Genomic DNA, 19083 nt, shown 5'->3' with positions numbered 1-19083 from the left:
TCCGTATTTCCTTACGGCTCGCGTATCGCTTTTCGTCCGATAAAGCACGCTTTGTAGGTGCTTCAGCGGCCCACAGCTTCTCAGACCGTGCGCGAATAACCGCCGCTCTGTACTTATCTGTATCTAATCTTTCCAACTGTATCTTGATCCTCCTTAGTTCTTTGGGAAAATGTGCCTTGTTGAGCGCATTCTATACCAGTAAGGAATTCTAGTTGCTCACACAGGTGTTTTTCGTTTTGTTTCTGTTCATATCGCAGTTTACTACTTTTTTCAATTGCCTTCAGTTTTACTGCCTGTTTAAATTCTTTCCAGCCCACGGCAACACTTATCGGCTGCTCTGCAAGCAACGTTTTTAGCTCCTCCTCAACGTCCTTAACGTAACCCTCGTCCTCCAACAATTTCGTGTTTAGTTTCCATAGGTCCCAATTAAAGCTGTTTTTGCTTTGATTTCTGCCGAAGTTTGCAATCACTAGACAGTGATCACTAAAGCACACTGGTCTAACCTCATACGATGTACACAGCGGCACTAATTCAAGCGATTCATACAACCGATCAAGTCGTGCGTGGCTACTGCCTTGAAAATGAGTGAATTGCAGTTGAGTAGCATTTGCAAACACACATCCAACATCTTCCAAGTTGTGACCGTGAATAACTGAATTCAGGATCTCCGCACTCTTATCCTTCACTGTCAAGCATTTTACACGGTCTTCAGCGCGACAAACACAGTTGAAATCGCCCAATAAAACTATGACCTTTTCACAATCTAGGTACGTCTGGAAACGTTCAAAAAACATTCTCTCGGAAGCTATATTAGGCGCATACACACACATAACTCTAAAGTTTACATCGTAATGTGAAAAATCAACAATCAGGAGCCGGCCACTTTGACACGAAAACAGCGACTGCATATTTATACCAACATTGTTACGTATGAAAAGGGCACAGCCGCCAGAGGAACTAACTGAATGACACACACACAAAAACGTCGAAATGCAGTCGGAAAGCGGACACCATTCGATCTGTCGCTTCTTGGCTATCAATTTTGGTTTCTTGAACAGCTACTACGTGCAGATCGTTCTCAATGAAAAGGCGGTTAAGCTGGCACTGTCGCCTTCTTGCTCCGAGGCCCCGTAAGTTTATTGTAGCTACACGTAGCGCTTCATTGAGGTTGATTGCCATGTCGAAGAAAGGAAAGGACCCTATCTCATGGTGTCTACCTAAACGACAAACCCCGGAACTTCATGCCACCTCTGTATGGCATGAACTACACAAAACTACGGAGGCGGTTTACCCGCCTGCCGTGTTTCTACAGGAATGTTCGGACGCGGCTTCAAGGTCGAACGCCTCATACCTGATGTTTTAGTCGGCGGCTCGTCTCCGCCACTGGCACCAAGTTGGGGCACATTAGGAGCGAGTTGCTCGTGCGGCCGTTTTCCGACCGTTTGGCTGACCGCTGTACCGAGAACATCCATGGGCTGGGTGTCGCTAACCACAGAGTCAGATAATGTCATAGCCGCACCATTCGAAACGACGGCGACGGCCGATGCAGACTCTGGGGAAGACTTCTCGGGCGTTGCGCCAGCGACAGGTTGACACTCCAGTTGATCCGTCTGTGGGGCGCCCACCGTGGTCTCTTGCAGCGACGATACATTAGCCACTCTCGATGCCTCCTCCGCGTCGGCTTCATCCATGAGCAGTTCGGCAGCGTCTACGCTGCTCACGGGCCCGGTGACGCTGGCGTACGTCCGAGAACACAGGGTCTCGTCATGTCCGAAGCGACGGCAGGAACCGCACCGAGGAATGTGGCAGTCACGCCGAATGTGGCCCGTGCCTCGACACCGCAGACAGAGGGGAGCCCTGCCCGCAACAACCACAAGGGCTAGCTCTCCAGCGACGTTCACCTGGTGGGGCAGGTCGTCCAGCTTCACGCCGGCATTCAACTTCAACGTCACCAGCCTCGTGGTCGAACCCTTATCCGCCACACCCTGTGCGCGCCACCGCTCCTTAGATATGTCGGTCACTTTGCCGAACGGCGCGAAAGCGAGCCGCACGTCCTCGTCCGGTACGCTGAGCAGCAGCCAATGTAGCTTCATTCGGATGTCTCGGTTCGCCGGGTCAATCACGAGGCATCGAGCAGATTTCACTTTCAGCTCACCCATTTGCACAATCTTCTTTACGCCCACGTCGTCCTTAAAGGTTACGGCCCACACGTGGCTCACGCGGTACGCCCCGAGGGCGACAACTTCCGGCAGGAGCGATAGGGGAGCGAGCGCATCCCGGAAATCTTCCACCCGGTATGGGCGGACCCTGATGTCTCCGTGCAAGAAAACAGTGTTTAGAACGAATCGTCCTGTAGGTTAACTAGGCAATACGACCTGGTATTCTTCGCCCGATGCAAAAATCCTGTCACCGCGGCTCGACATGGCCGCCGTAGCCGCTCCAACGGAGCTGTCATAACACGTCCGTCACGCTCGGTGGCCGGAAGTGGACTCTACTAACCACTATACGATCACGGCTGTCCGAGAGGGACGGTGCGCAAATGGAAAGCGCCGTTGACAAGGCAATCTAGTTCTAAAGAACCTTGGACAAGGAAAACGAAACCACAGAGGAAGGACAAAGAGAGCTAAGAGAAGGGTTGTAAAAATCGGAAAATGAAGTAAAATAAAATGCCGTGACCAGGATTCGAACCTGGGTTATTGCGGCCACAACGCAAGCTACTAACCACTATACGATCACGGCTGTCCGAGATTTTTTTTTTCTTTATTTCCTGACCGAGGACGTACACAAAAAAGACACATGTGACATCAATAACATGACAAAATAAAAGATCAAGCATTGACTTAAAGCTTCGGCCTTCCTTAGCTGAAATTGTCGGATTAAAAATCCCTCATATGTGACAACTCTTCAAAACTAACCAACTATTCTGACTCTAGTTTTAACGCTTTCTGTTCATCCACATATGCCCGTATGCTCTCTCTAAAGAGCTGTCTCGCTGAACGTGCATCGACGTCACCATGCTCTACAGCCATTCTGCTTTTCCATATGCTGTGGAGAGCCAGTAGCATCAAAAGATCCAACGGTGTATCATTGTTCGCTTCTACTGGCAAGAATCGAATACCATGTGGGCTTATGGGTAGTTCCTTTTTAAACGTCCTCTGGAGCACGTCCCATAAAAATACGGCGTCCCAGCATTCGAGAAACACGTGTTCAATCGTCTCCTCTTTCCTGCATATTATGCAGTGGACACCCCAGGGTACAAAAAGCCCTTTCTGTTCCTTCCATTTCTTTACCTCCAATGTTCCAGTGTGCAGCTTAAAAAAGAACGTTTTCATCCCTGCCGGCACCATCATCCTCTTCACTCTTTTAAGAACATTTTTGCCCCCGGTAGACGAGTACACAGCTCTGTACAACGGTTCTGGAAGCACCACATCGCACAAGTCTTTATACAGTTTTTTCCGGTTTACACTCCAGAAATAGTCTAAAGTAAACCGCACCATCAAGAACCTGTACGCCAAGACCACTTCCCTTAGATACCCGTGGACACCTCCTGACATGCGGTCAGAAGAAACGACAATTCCCGGGAGAGCTTGACCCAGGCGTAACTGACAGACCGTACGAAGAAATGGATTTTTCACATTCCTGAAAAACATGAAACGATTGACTAACTGGCGCAGAAACAGATGTGCCAAACCAAGCCCGCCGTCCTTCACCCGGCGGAAGAGATTTGTCCGACTTGTCCGTTCCCACGAAGACCCCCACACAAAGACGGCAAAGATACGATGCATCTTTTGGACATTAGCTCTTGAACAATATAACACTTGAAGCACGTACCAAACTTTTGTCACTAAAAACAAATTACAAATCGTGGCCTTCGCAAACACCGACCACTGCCATCCATTCCATTTGTCCACACTATCTTTCAATTTACCGACTTGGTTTTTCCAGTATGGGTCACTGTCCCGATACGATTCAAGTCAAGTCAAGTCAAGTCACTTTTATTTTCAACATTTTACAATGTTGAACAATATAACACTTGAAGCACGTACCAAACTTTTGTCACTAAAAACAAATTACAAATCGTGGCCTTCGCAAACACCGACCACTGCCGGTCAAGAGGGGCACCAAGGTAGCTAACAGGGTTGGTAACGAATTTCATGTTAGCAAAAATGCCTGGGGTCGCTGGCCAGTCACCGTGCCAGAAGCCCAGGCACTTGCCCCAGTTAACAGCACTGCCGCTTACAGCGCAAAAATCTTTTACAGTTTTCACAACTTCTACGATGCTTTCGTAGTCTACACAAAACATCGCGACATCATCGGCATAAGCCAAAAGCTTCACTTCTGCTTGATGCAGCTTGAAGCCCCGCATTTTCTCATGCTTGATAATGCTTAAACATAAGGGTTCAAGATAGATACAAAAGAGAAGAGGTGAAAGGGGGCAACCTTGACGAACTGAGCTTTGGACAGCAATACTGTCACCGACAAATTTGTTCACAATTAGTCTAGTTGTACAAGCACTGTAAGCCATAGCCACTCCTTCTCTGATGACGCATCCGACCTTGACATAGTCTAATATACACAAAAGCAAGTCGTGGGGCACTCTATCAAAAGCCTTTTCAAGATCTATTTGGAGCATTGCTACTCCAAGTCCACCAGCATCGCAACATTCAAGAATGGCCCTCGCGATGTGAATGTTCGTAAAAATGAACCTGTCTTTAATACCGCATGTTTGGTGGTCTCCAACAATATCTTTAATAACTGTTTGCAGTCTTTTAGCTAGTATTTTCATAAAAATTTTATAGTCGACATTGGTTAAACTAATCGGCCGGTAAGAGGTAACACTGCGTAATTGACCTCGGTCCTCCGTTTTGGGAATTAGCACAGTATGAGAAGATGCAAAGGACGGCGGCAGCACATTAAGGTCATAAGCTTCATTATACACTTTTTCCAGTACCGGCGAGAGAAAATCCTCGAAAGCTTTATAAAATGCGGCGCTAAGTCCATCAGGGCCAGGCGATTTGCCGGGGTTCAAATTCCCAATAGCGCATTTCACTTCGTCCTCCGTGATGGGGGTCTCTAGCACACGTGTCGTCTTTTCGTCGAGTTGTGGCATTAAAGGCAAATAAACTCTCTTGAAACTCTCGATAACAACTGCACATCGTGCGAACTGCTGACGATAATGCTCGAAGAAAGCTTGCTGGATTTCTTTCTTTTCTTTGGTAATGGTCCCTTGGTATTCAATTTCATCTATCTGATTCCTTCGAGCGTGCCACTTTTCTGTGCCTAACGCCCTTTTTGTCGGACCTTCCCCCCTTATCAGCCGTTCGGCTCTAGCTCTGACAAGGGCACCGCGATATCGGTCAGCGTCGAGTAGTTCAAGCTTGCCCTTAAGGGCTCGTATGTCGTCTATGAACAAACCGGGGTTATTGCTTTCCACATCGATTAGACGCTTTAGATTCACGCGAAGGGACCTTTCTTCGGCCCTTTCTTGTCTGGCTATAGCGCTCGATCTTTCCAATGCTGTCATTTTGACATTCTGTTTAAAAACCTCCCATTTAGCCCCTAACTTTGTTACGCCTTTGTCATTCATATTTGCTATATGCCTTTCAACGTCGGCTTGGAAACTGTCATCAGATAATAATTTTGAATTTAACTTCCACATTTGCCAGTCAAATCCTTGACTTTTAGTTTTGTTCCCAGCGATAGTGACGGTGACCAAGCAGTGATCGCTGAACGATACTGGCTTAACGTGGTATTCGTGACATACAGGCACCAGATCAAGAGATATGTACATCCTATCGAGTCGAGCGTGGCTAGAAGCCTGGAAATGAGTGAACTGTGCCGCTCGTCCACCCTCCAGACACCCAGCCACATCAACAAGGTTAAACTCATTTACCAATTCTGCGAGAACACAGGTGCTGGCATCACTATGCGGCCTTCTACTCGTTTTATCTGATGCGGAGAGTACACAATTGAAGTCTCCCATTATCACAGTTAGCCTTTCAGAGTTGCAATACTGACGAATACCTTCAAAGAAATCGCGCCTTTCGCCCACGCTGTTCGGTGCATAAACACAAATGATGCGCCATTCATATGAATACAGCACGAGATCGCAAACAACGAAGCGGCCATACGCACAAGTCGTGACAGCTTGAATTGTGACACCAAGGCACTGACGCACAAACAGCACACAACCAGCCGCTGCTCCAACTGCATGACTTACAACGGCATTGTATCTTGAAGTAAAAACGCTAACCATTCTCCCGGTTTCTTCTTCACCATCAACTTTAGTTTCCTGAATCGCGATGACGTCTAGCTCCAGCTCGCTAACCAAACGAAACAGTTGATTTTGCTTGCGCCTTGCTGCGAGCCCTCGAACATTAATAGTCGCGAATCTAATGGCTTTGTCTAGACAAATCATTGGTGATGAACGAATACCCGGGATCATGGTCATACCTTTAGTGATGTCTGTGGCGGAGCACCCCTCCATGGTGTCAGGTGTTAAGTCTGAGGTGGGAGCGATGCAGCCCCCCCTCTTTTCTCTAACAAGTTCGACCTAGTCCGATAGGATGCCCGTCGTACCGCCGTGGAAGTCTTTGTCGGCGGTCCTTCGACGTCTGCATTCTCGTGACCTGGTGTTCGGTCCTCCGTGTCGGCGTGTGTCCGCTTCGCTACCGCTGCCGAGTTCGCTGCCTCAGATTCGACCATGCTGTCTGTCTCATGAATGAATACTGTGCTGTGACTGACCTCCGTGTCCCCAGTTGAGTTGCTGCTGCTGGCCACCTTAGCGTCCGCGACGCCGACGGAACACGCTTGCAAATTCTTGACACCCTGTTCCTTGACCTCGTCCGCGTTTGGGGAGGGGGGAGTGACCGTTGTTTCTGCTGAGCTGATGCCTGACTCCTTAGCTGCTTCTTCCGCATCCGCCTCGTCCATGAGGTGTTCCGACATGTCGTCGTTCCTCACGGGCCCTGCGACGTTTGCATACGTCTTTACACACTGCGGTTCGTCGTGGCCGAAACGACGACAACGAGCGCAGCGCGGAACCTGGCACTCCTTCCGGATGTGACCCGTCGTCTTGCAGCGAAGGCACAGGGGAGCCCTGCCCGGAACGACGACGAGCGCTGGCTCACCGGCAACTCGCAGCTGGTGTGGGATGTCGTCAATTTTCACCCCTGTCTTCAGCTTTAGGGACACGGTGCGCATAGTTGACCCTTTGTCGGTGACGCCTTGTGCGCGCCACCTTTCCCTTGCGATGTCAGACACCGTCCCATACGGCAACAGTGCGGCTCGCACGTCTTCGTCAGGAACGCCATGCAACAGCCAGTGAATCTTTAACCGGACGCCCTGGTCGTTGGGGTCGACGATTACACAGCGATGGTCCTTCACTTTCACATCACTGACAGCGAGCAGCTTACGTGTGGCCTCGGCGTCTTTAAACGTCACTGCCCAAACGTGGTTCATTTGGTACGCCCCCAGGGCGACCACCTCTGGGAGCAATCCAAGACGAACCAACGCGTCCCTGAAGTCTTCAACTCGGTATGGTCGAGCCTTCACATCACCATGCATGAAAACAGTATTAAGCACAATGCGCCCGGTTGGCAAACTTGGCAGAATCACCTGATACTCGTCAGCCGAAGCGTCAAAAAACCTGTTTCCGCGGCCGGCCTGGGCCGCAAACGCCGCTCCGCCGGAGCTCATGCTTCTGCGTCCGTACACGCCGGTGGCCGGAAGTAGAAGTGACGGCTGTCCGAGAGGGACGGTGTGCAAATGGAAAGTGCCGTTGACAAGGATATCTAGTTCTAAAGAACCTTGGACAAGTAGCACGAAACCACAGAGGAGGGACAAAGAGAGCGAAGAGAGGGGTTGTAAAAATCGGAAAATGAAGTAAAATAAAATGCCGTGACCAGGATTCGAACCTGGGTTATTGCGGCCACAACGCAAGGTAGTAACCACTATACGATCACGGCTGTCCGAGATATTTTTTTTTCTTTATTGCCATGAAACACAGAACAAAAATACACATGATAAAACACGTCAACTACACTTGAGCTAACGCGTACGCGGCTAAAATCTTTTCAGGTTCACCAACTCATCAAATAGACATTGCCATTGTGGTGGATCCTGCTGCATCCTGAAAGTTTCGCGTATATACACCGCACTTTCAATGAAGTTTTCACGCGCAGATCGTGTATTTATATCTGCGTGACGCACCTGCATTCGTGTTTTCCACAAACTATGGAGGCCAAGAAGCAGAAATAAATCATAAGGTGCATCATCGTTCTGCACTGGAAGGAATCTGATACCGTACGGAGTTAGGGGAAGTTCCTTTTTAATTGTTCTTTTGGAGGACGTCCCATAGAAAGACAGCATCCCAACACTGTAAGAAGACGTGCTGAATTGTCTCCGGTTTTTTGCACAACAGGCAATTTGTTGTCTATGGGACGAAGATACCTTTTTCATTCAGCCAGGTTTTAACAGGGAGCGTATTAGAGTGAAGTTTGAAAAGGAACGTTTTAGCAGATGGCCTCACGAGCATCTTCTTGACTCTTTTCAAAACGTCCTGCCCTGGGCCTCCACAGTGTAATACCCGGTAAAAAGGCACCGGCAGCATCACGTCAATGAGATCTTTATACAGTTTTTTTCTGGCAACATTGAAAAGATAATCAAAAGAAAACCGCACTTCCAGCAACTTGCACGAAAAAACAACCTCGCACAGGTAGCCAGTCACAGTACCAGGGATGCTTTCACATGACACAATCCATTCAGGAAGCAGCCTCTGCAATCGCACTTGCATCACAGTTCTCAGAAAGATATTTTTTTTGATCACGCAGGAATATAAATCGCGAAACCACTTGACGCAAAAACAAATGGGCAAGGCCAATCCCGCCCCTTTTAACAGAAATAAACAAATTCGTCCGGGCGGTTTTTTCCCATGTGGATGCCCAAATAAAAACAGCAAAAACGCGGTGCATTTTCTGAATTGAGGTTCGTGAGACACACAACAAATTCATGAGGTACCGCAGCCTCGAAATGAGAAAAACATTGCAAATAGAAGCGCGCGAAAACATTGAGAGTTGCCTTCCTTGCCAGGCATCCGCTTTTTCTTTCGCTCTGGATGTTTCTTCCATCCAGTGCACGTTGGGATCTCGATAACAATCTAAAGGCACGCCTAGATATCGCGTTGGGAGAGCAGACCATCGCAGCTTACAGAAGAAATCAGGTGTCACGTCCCAATCACCGTGCCAAAACCCAGAGCTTTTCTCCCAATTCATCTTACATCCGGTTTGATCACAAAATGTTTGGACGACACCCGTAACTTCACATATGCTCTTTCTAGTTGCACAAAACACTGCTATGTCATCAGCATATGCTAGCATTTTCACGTGTGCTGATTGCAGCTTGAACCCTAAAATGCGATCGCTATCAATGATAGCCAAGCAAAGTGGCTCTAAATACAGTGCAAAAAGCAGGGGTGAGAGCGGGCTGCCCTGCCTTACCGATGAACGTACTGCGATGCTGTCAGTCAGTTCACCATTCACTATAATACGGGTCATGCAGTTCGCGTAAACCATTTTAACACCCTCCACTATGACTTTGCCAAGGTTAGAATGCTCCAGAATGGAAAAAAGTATTTCGTGAGAAACACGGTCAAAGGCTTTCGCCAAATCTAACTGCATCATGGCTATCTGACCACCGAGTGCATCAACACATTCTAGTACGGTTCTTGCGACATGTATATTCGTGGCAATGGATCGACCCTTGATGCCGCATGTTTGATGAGACCCAACCAGTTTTTTTATTACGCTTTGCAGTCTTTTTGCTAAAACCTTCATATACACCTTGTAGTCAACATTGGTGAGGCTAATCGGTCGATATGACCCCAGCAACAGTCGTTTCTGTGGATCATCTGTCTTGGGTATTAGCACAATGTGCGAGGTAGCGAAAGACAATGGAACAGTATTACGTTCATAAGCTTCAGTGATTACATCGAGCATAAACTGAGCCGCATACTGCTGAAAGGTTTTAAAGAAGGCAGCGCTTAGACCATCCGGCCCAGGTGCTTTCCCAGGTGTCAGGTCATCTATTGCAGTTTCTATCTCCTGCAACGTTATCGGTGTTTCTAGGCGCGCTTTACTTTCGTCATCCAGTGCAGGCATCAGACTTAGAAAATCTGTTTGAAATCCGCCTACAGTCTCAAGCTTAGCGCTAAGCAGTTCTTCGAAGTGCTCTGCTACCGCACGCTGAATATCTTTAGCATCTTCAGTGATATGGCCGGCATACCTTATACTCCTTATTTCTTTCTGGCAGGCGTATCCTTTTTCGTCTGCTAGGGCTCGTTTTGTCGGCACTTCTCCAGCCCAAAGTTTTTCAGCCCTTGCACGTATGATAGCCGCTGTGTATCTTTCGCTGTCGATTGTTTCCAGCTCCCTTTTAATCTCTCGTATTTTACTGGCGAAATGCCCTGGCACAGTACTTTCCATGCTAAAAAAAAAAAAAAACTGAAGTTGTTCATTCAGTTCTTTTTCTTTCTCTTTATGCCGCACCTTACAGCTCTTTTCTATGGATTTCATTTTCACCCACTCTTTGAAGCTGTCCCATTCCGCTGCAAAACTTACTGGTCGCATAGCCAGACGATCTTCAAACTCGGTCTAAACTTCCGTAAGGAACTCTTCATCGGCGAGAAGTTTGGCATTCAGTTTCCATAGGTACCAGTTAAAGCGCGATTTCTTTCCTGCCCTACCGAACTCCGCACTCACGAGACAATGATCGCTGAAAGACACAGGTTTGGCCTCATATGCAGTACATAGGGAAACAAGATCAACCGAGGCATACCCTGTCCAATCTAGCATGGCTATCTCGCCTAAAGTGCGTGAACTCTGGTTGGTTTCCAGTGGAGAACACACTACCAACATCCTCAAGACCGTATTCATGCACAAGTGCATTCAACAGTTCGGAGCTTCTGTCTCTTCGAGGTTTACACTTCGCCGCTCGGTCCACAGCTGCGCACACACAGTTGTAATCGCCAAGTACAAGCAAGATTTTGTCGACCTTCACCCACAATTCAATACACTCAAAAAACAATTCACGTTCGCATTCTGAATTGGGAGCATACACACACACAACACGCCAGCATAAATTACAGTAGGTAAAATCAGTAACCAAAAGCCGACCACTTGGACAGGCAAAAACGAACTCTACACTTACTCCCAGCGTGTTACGTATAAATAAAAGGCATCCACCCGACACACCAACAGAATGGCATACACACACATAAAAGTTTGTTTGAAAAGAAGCCGCCATACGGTCAGTGCTTTTTTGGCTCTCAATCTTTGACTCTTGCACAGCTGCTATATCTATATCATTATCCAGAAGGAGGCGACTGAGCTGGCATGTCGCCTTCTCGCTCCCAGCCCTCTGACATTCAAAGTAGCTACCTGTAACGCCGAATTAAGCTTGAGAGTCATGTGTTAGAAAGGGCCGCCCGTACCCGCATGGTGCCTACCTTCATGGTTGCGTGGCCTCCGCTTCTGAAGAAGAGCGGCATATGTGTGCACGTATTGTCCTCCCAGCAGAACGTCGGGCTGCATTCAAACGAAGTCCAAGCACCGTTTTTCATTTTTTTTCCACACACGCCCCGCTTGGTTGCAGAATGTTCCTGACGCTGGTCGGTAGGCAGCCGACCCAAAAATCGTTCAGGACACCACAAAACCTACGGAGGCGGTTTCCCCGCCTGCCGCGTGTCGGCAGAGAAGTTCGGCTTCGGTCTCAAAGTCGATCTTCGGATGCCCGCAGTTTTCGGCGGCGGTTCACCACAAACGCCGCCTGGCAGCTGAGTCTCCTCGAAGCTTTCCTCTTGTGGACGTTTTGAGGCAATTAAGGCCGCTGTCTCCGGCCCAACTTCCATGGCATCAGTGCAAGGAGGCTCAGTGCTCAGATGCTCCTCAGCGTCAGAAAACTTGATTACGTCTTCTGACGCTTCCTTTGAAGCGCTTTCGTGGTCCTGTTGGTCCTGCGATGGAACGTGCGAGACGTGCCGAGTTTCATTCTTTTCACTTGAGACCGTCACCTTTTGCTTAGTTAAAACAGTCATGGAAGGCGCGTCCTGTTTCGTTGACTGTCCTCTAATGTCGGCCGCCTCCTCCGCATCCACCTCATCCAAAATCAACTCGGACGTGTCCTCGCTGGTCCCAGGTCCGGCAATGCTTGCGTAGGTACGTGCACACTGGCTGTCTTCATGCCCGAACCGTCGACAGGTTCCGCAGCGAGGAACCCGGCACTCTTTGCGAATGTGACCCGTACTCCGGCAGCGTAGGCACAACGGGGGTCTGCCTGGCACAATGACAAGCGCCAGCTCGCCGCTAACATTCCACTGATGCGGCAGATCGTCGAGCTTCATGCCAGCTTTCAGCTTCAGAGTGACGAATCTAGTTGTAGAGCCATTTTCTAGCATACCTTTAACCCGGCAGCGCTCTCGGGAAACCTCCGACACCTTTCCGTACGGCGCAAAAACAGCACGAACATCCTCGTCTGGCACGTTGTGTAGCAGCCAGTGAAGTTTGAGTCGCACGTCCTGGTTCGCCGGGTCAATCACCAAGCAGCGACCGTTTTTTACACACAGCTCACCTACACTTACAATCTTGTTCACCGCTTCAGTATCTTTGAGAGTGACGGCCCAGACGTGGCTCATCCGATACGCCCCCATTGCGATAACGTCGGGGATTAGCGAGTGTTGCGCCAAAGCATCCCGGAAATCTTCCACCCGGTACGGGCGGGCCCTGATATCGGCGTGCAAAAAAAACGGTATTCAAAACAAACCGACCTGTTGGCAGTGCAGGCAAAACAACCTGGTAAGTATTGTCCTGTTCAGCAGTCCTGTTACCGCGGCCTGACATGGCCGCTGAAGCCGCTCCTGAGGAGCCCTGCATCCTGCGTCAGTTCACTGGCGTGGCCGGAAGCAGAATCCACGGCTGTCCGAGAGGGACGGTGTGCAAGTGGAAAGCGCCGTTGACAAGGATATCTAGTTCTAAACAACCTTGGACAAGTAGCATGAAACCACTGAGGAGGGACAAGGAGAGCGAAGAGAAGGGTTGTAAAAATCGGAAAACGAAGTAAAATAAAATGCCGTGACCAGGATTCGAACCTGGGTTATTGCGGCCACAACGCAAGGTAGTAACCACTATACGATCACGGCTGGCCGAGAGGGACGGTTTTTTTTTTCTTTATTGCCGGCCTCGACACACAATACACAACATACAAAAGTGATTAAAACGTGTCAGCGAACCTTTAGCGGACACGACGCGTTAAAATTTATTCATCTCTACCAAGCTGTTAAGCTGGTCTATCCATTCTGGTGGTTCGGGGAGTGTTCGATACACTTCCCTCAAACGTACAACACTTTCTATAAAATGTTCCCGCACAGGGTGCACATGAACATCTGCATTGTTGAACTGCATTCGCGTTTTCCACAAGATGTGGAGGCCGAGGAGCATGATCGTATCCAGTGGACTATTGTCAGCGTGTAAAACCGGAAGGAATCTTATGCCGTACATATCTAGGGGTAATTCTTTTTTAAAAGTCCTTTGAAGCACATCCCAGAAAAAGATGGGATCCCAACAATCCAGGAATACGTGTTCTATGGTTTCAGCTTTCTTACATAGGTAACAGTTCGTTGTCCAGGGTACAAAAAGACCTTTTTCATGAAGCCATGTTTTTACTGATAACGTGTTAGTATGAAGTTTAAAGAAAAAGGATTTGACCGAGGGTAACACCGGCATTCTCTTCACTCTGTGCAAAACATCTCCTCCTGGGCCTCCACATAATGGCAAAAGGTAAAGTGGAACCGGAATCATTGCATCCAATAAATTTGAGTACAATTTTTTCCTCGTGACATCACTCAAGTATTGCATCGAAATTCGCGCAAGCAGCATCCCGTATGCAAGTACCACTTCGCGTAGGTACCCTCTCACAGCCCCACCCATAGCATGACAAGAGCATACCACATATCCTGGAAGGAGTCTGCACAGTCGGAGGTGAACAACTGTGCGCAGGAGCATGTCATTTTGATTTCGCAGAAACATAAATCGTGAGGCGACTTGCCTCAAAAACAAATGTGCAAGGCCTAGCCCACCTTTTTTTGCAGACAGGAACAAGTTTGTCCGACTGGTTCTTTCCCACGTCGATACCCAAATAAAAACGGCGAAAACACGGTGCAATTTTTGAATGCTGATCCGAGAGGCGCTGAGCACATTCATGACATACCATATTTTTGCAGTGAGAAATAAATTGCACACGGTAGCCCGCGAAAATACAGATAATTGCCTTCCTTGCCACGCATCAGCCTTTTCTTTTGCATTTAAAGTTTCATCTCTCCAATACGAATCAGGGTCCAGGTATGCTTGGAGAGGTACACCTAGATACATTGTAGGAATCGTTGACCACTGCAGTCGAGTGTAGTACTCTGGCGTGTCTTCCCAACTGCCGTGCCAGAAGCCATAGCTCTTATCCCAGTTTATTAACGCCCCCGTAAACTGACAATATTCGTGGACTACATTTGTGGCTTCACAGATGCTATCTTTTTCTGAACAGGAAACCGCAATATCATCGGCATAGGCCAATATTTTATCGTGCGCTGACTGTAGCCTGAAGCCCGTTACGCTCTCATTATTTCGGATAGCCAAGCAAAGAGGCTCAAGGTAGAGTGCAAACAACAGGGGCGACATGGGACAGCCCTGCCTAACTGACGACCGCACTTGCAGGCTTTCGGTCAGTTCTCCGTTTACTATAATTCGCGTTGTGCAGTTGGCATACGCCATTCTGAGGCCGTCTGTTATTAAATCCCCAACATTGGAGTGATCCAATATGGCAAACAGCACATCATGCGACACCCGGTCAAATGCTTTTGCGAGATCCAGTTGGATCATTGCCACACGGTCACCAAGTGCGTCACAACATTCTAGTACGCTTCGCGCTACGTGAATGTTCGTGGCGATGCTCCGTCCCTTTATGCCACAAGTCTGATGCGTGCCAACCACCTTTGTTATCACACATTGTAGTCGTCTTGCCAACACTTTCATAAATGTTTTATAATCAACGTTGGTGAGGCTTATCGGGCGATAAGACCCCACCAACAAACGCTTTTCCGGCTCCTCAGTTTTCGGAATCAGTGTGATATGAGAAGTTCTGAAGGACAGTGGAACACGGTTTTGCTCATAAGCTTCATTGATAACCTTCAGGAGGAGGTGAGCTATCATTGGCATAAACATTTTATAAAAGGACGCCCCTAATCCGTCAGGGCCCGGTGCTTTACCAGCTGGCAGAGCGTCGATTGCGTCCTCTATTTCTTCGACGCAAATTGGCATTTCTAATCGCTCCTTTTCTTCATCATCAAGCTTGGGCAGTAGAGGCAAAAACTCTGCTTCAAAATCCCCTACCATTTTTCGAGGGTGACCAAGTAGGTCTTTGAAATGACCGGCAATTACATGTTTGATAACACTGCCGTCCGACGAAACATCATTCCCACTTCGTATTTTCCGTATTTCCTTACGGCTCGCGTATCGCTTTTCGTCCGATAAAGCACGCTTTGTAGGTGCTTCAGCGGCCCACAGCTTCTCAGACCGTGCGCGAATAACCGCCGCTCTCTACTTATCTGTATCTAATCTTTCCAACTGCATCTTGATGCTCCTTAGTTCTTTGGAAAATGTACCTTGTTGAGCGCATTCTATACCAGTAAGGAATTCTAGTTGCTCACACAGGTGTTTTTCGTTTTGTTTCTGTTCATATCGCAGTTTACTACTTTTTTCAATTGCCTTCAGTTTTACTGCCTGTTTAAATTCTTCCCAGCCCACGGCAACACTTATCGGCTGCTCTGCGAGCAACTTTTTTAGCTCCTCCTCAACGTCCTTAACATAACCCTCGTCTTCCAACAATTTCGTGTTGAGTTTCCATAGGTCCCAATTAAAGCTGTTTTTGCTTTGATTTCTGCCGAAGTTTGCAATCACTAGATAGTGATCACTGAAGCACACTGGTCTAACCTCATACGATGTACACAGCGGCACTAATTCAAGCGATTCATACAACCGATCTAGTCGTGCGTGGCTACTGCCTTGAAAATGAGTGAATTGCAGTTGAGTAGCATTTGCAAACACACTTCCAACATCTTCCAAGTTGTGACCGTGAATAACTGAATTCAGGATCTCCGCACTCTTATCCTTCACTGTCAAGCATTTTACACGGTCTTCAGCGCGACAAACACAGCTGAAATCCCCCAACAAAACTATGACCTTTTCACAATCTAGGTACGTCTGGAAACGTTCAAAAAACATTGTTCTCTCGGAAGCTATATTAGGTGCATACACACACATAACTCTGAAGTTTACATCGTAATGTGAAAAATCAACAATCAGTAGCCGGCCACTTTACACGAAAACAGCGACTGCACATTTATACCAACATTGTTACGTATGAAAAGGGCACAGCCGCCAGAGGAACTAACTGAATGACACACACAAACGTCGAAATGCAGTCGGAAAGCGGACACCATTCGATCTGTCGCTTCTTGGCTATCGATTTTGGTTTCTTGAACAGCTACTACGTGCAGATCGTTCTCAGTGAAAAGTCGGTTAAGCTGGCACTTTCGCCTTCTTGCTCCGAGGCCCCATACGTTTATTGTAGCTACACGTAGCGCTTCAGTGAGGTTGCTTGCCATGTCGAAGAAAGGAAAGGACCCTATCTCATGGTGTCTACCTAAACGACAAACCCCGGAACCCCATGACGCCTCTGTATGGCATGAACTACACAAAACTACGGAGGCGGTTTACCCGCCTGCCGTGCTTCTACAGGAATGTTCGGACGCGGCTTCAAGGTCGAACGCCTCATACCTGATGTTTTAGTCGGCGGCTCGTCTCCGCCACGGGCACCAAGTTGGGGCACATTCGGAGCGAGTTGCTTGTGCGGCCGTTTTCCGACCGTTTGGCTGACCGCTGTACCGAGAACGTCCATGGGCTGGGTGTCGCTAACTACAGAGTCAGTTAATGTCACAGCCGCACCATTCGGCACGCCGGCGACGGCAGATGCAGACTCTGGGGAAGACTTCTCGGGCGTTGCGCCAGCGACAGGTTGACACTCCAGTTGATCCGTCTGTGGGGCGCCCACCGTGGTCTCTTGCAGCGACGATACATTAGCCGCTCTCGATGCCTCCTCCGCGTCGGCTTCATCCATGAGCAGTTCGACAGCGTCTACGCTGCTCACGGGCCCGGCGACGCTGGCGTACGTCCGAGAACACTGGGTCTCGTCATGTCCGAAGCGACGGCAGGAACCGCACCGTGGAATGCGGCAGTCGCGCCGAATGTGGCCCGTGCCTCGACACCGCAGACAGAGGGGAGCCCTGCCCGCAACGACCACAAGGGCCAGCTCTCCAGCGACGTTCACCTGGTGGGGCACGTCGTCCAGCTTCGCGCCGGCATTCAACTTCAACGTCACCAGCCTCGTGGTCGAACCCTTATCCGCCACACCCTGTGCGCGCCACCGCTCCTTAGATATGTCGGTCACTTTGCCGAACGGCGCGAAAGCGAGCCGCACGTCCTCGTCCGGTACGCTGAGCAGCAGCCAATGTAGCTTCATTCGGATATCTCGGTTCGCCGGGTCAATCACGAGGCATCGAGCAGATTTCACTTTCAGCTCACCCATTTGCACAATCATCTTTACGCCCACGTCGTCCTTAAAGGTTACGGCCCAAACGTGGCTCATGCGGTACACCCCGAGGGCGACAACTTCCGGCAGGAGCAATAGGGGAGCGAGCGCATCCCGGAAATCTTCCACCCGGTATGGGCGGACCCTGATGTCTCCGTGCAAGAAAACAGTGTTTAGAACGAATCGTCCTGTAGGTAAACTAGGCAATACGACCTGGTATTCTTTGCCCGATGCAAAAATCCTGTCACCGCGGCTCGACATGGCCGCTGTAGCCGCTCCAACGGAGCTCGTCATAACACGTCCGTCACGCTCGGTGGCCGGAAGTGGACTCTACTAACCAGTATACGATCACGGCTGTCCGAGAGGGACGGTGCGCAAATGGAAATCGCCGTTGACAAGGCAATCTAGTTCTAAAGAACCTTGGACAAGGAACACGAAACCACAGAGGAAGGAGAAAGAGAGCTGAGAGAAGGGTTGTAAAAATCGGAAAATGTAAAATAAAATGCCGTGACCAGGATTCGAACCTGGGTTATTGCGGCCACAACGCAAGGTACTAACCACTATACGATCACGGCTGTCCGAGAGGGACGGTGTGCAAATGGAAAGCACCGTTGACAAGGATATCTAATGAACCTTGGACAAGCAGCACGAAACCACAGAGGAGGGACAAAGAGAGCTAAGAGAAGGGTTGTAAAAATCGGAAAATGAAGTAAAATAAAATGCCGTGACCAGGATTCGAACCTGGGTTATTGCGGCCACAACGCAAGGTACTAACCACTATACGATCACGGCTGTCCGAGAGGCACGGTGTGCGAATGGAAAGTGCCGTTGACAAGGATATCTAGTTCTAAAGAACCTTGGACAAGTAGCACGAAACCACAGAGGAGGGACAAAGAGAGCGAAGAGAAGGGTTGTAAAAATCGGAAAATGAAGTAATATAAAATACCGTGACCAGGATTCGAGCCTGGGTTATTGCGGCCACAACGCAAGGTACTAACCACTATACGATCACGGCTGTCCGAGATTTTTTTTTCTTTATTGCCGTGAAACACAAAAACAAAATACACATGATAAAACACGTCAACTACACTTGAGCTAACGCGTACGCGGCTAAAATCTTTTCAGGTTCACCAACTCATCAAATAGACATTGCCATTGTGGTAGATCCTGCTGCATCCTGAAAGATTCGCGTATATACACCGCACTTTCAATGAAGTTTTCACGCGCAGATCGTGTATTTATATCTGCGTGACGCACCTGCATTCGTGTTTTCCACAAACTATGGAGGCCAAGAAGCATAATTAAATCATAAGGTGCATCATCGTTCTGCACTGGTAGGAATCTGATACCGTACGGAGTTAGGGGAAGTTCCTTTTTAATTGTCCTTTGGAGGAC

The 19083-nt window shown here is 48.7% G+C and overlaps 1 protein-coding gene, 2 non-coding genes and 1 pseudogene across 3 annotated transcripts; all 4 read right to left on the bottom strand.

Annotated features, from left to right (window-relative positions):
• Positions 1–1201: 1201 nt before the first annotated feature.
• On the bottom strand, positions 1202–14059 carry LOC146202524 (uncharacterized; annotated as a pseudogene).
• Positions 14060–16800: 2741 nt separating this feature from the next.
• Positions 16801–17982, bottom strand: LOC146202523 (uncharacterized). The gene has a single exon (XM_084584740.1). The coding sequence runs from the start codon at positions 17980–17982 to the stop codon at positions 16801–16803; it is 1182 nt and encodes a 393-aa protein (XP_084440866.1).
• A 209-nt stretch (positions 17983–18191) lies between these two features.
• TRNAH-GUG (transfer RNA histidin (anticodon GUG)) lies at positions 18192–18263 on the bottom strand. The gene has a single exon. It is a non-coding gene; the product is annotated as a tRNA-His (tRNA).
• A 145-nt stretch (positions 18264–18408) lies between these two features.
• On the bottom strand, positions 18409–18480 carry TRNAH-GUG (transfer RNA histidin (anticodon GUG)). The gene has a single exon. It is a non-coding gene; the product is annotated as a tRNA-His (tRNA).
• Between the last annotated feature and the right edge of the window lie 603 nt (positions 18481–19083).

The sequence above is a fragment of the Amblyomma maculatum genome, chromosome 1 (assembly GCF_055883805.1).
Source record: "Amblyomma maculatum isolate TAMU_Amacu chromosome 1, ASM5588380v1, whole genome shotgun sequence".
Lineage (NCBI taxonomy): Eukaryota > Metazoa > Arthropoda > Arachnida > Ixodida > Ixodidae > Amblyomma > Amblyomma maculatum.
This window is presented reverse-complemented; position numbering and strand designations above follow the sequence as displayed.

Bases quoted from the DNA above. Each gene is read 5' to 3' on its own strand.
- LOC146202523 (XM_084584740.1), bottom strand. From the start codon at position 17,982: ATGACGAGCTCCGTTGGAGCGGCTACAGCGGCCATGTCGAGCCGCGGT.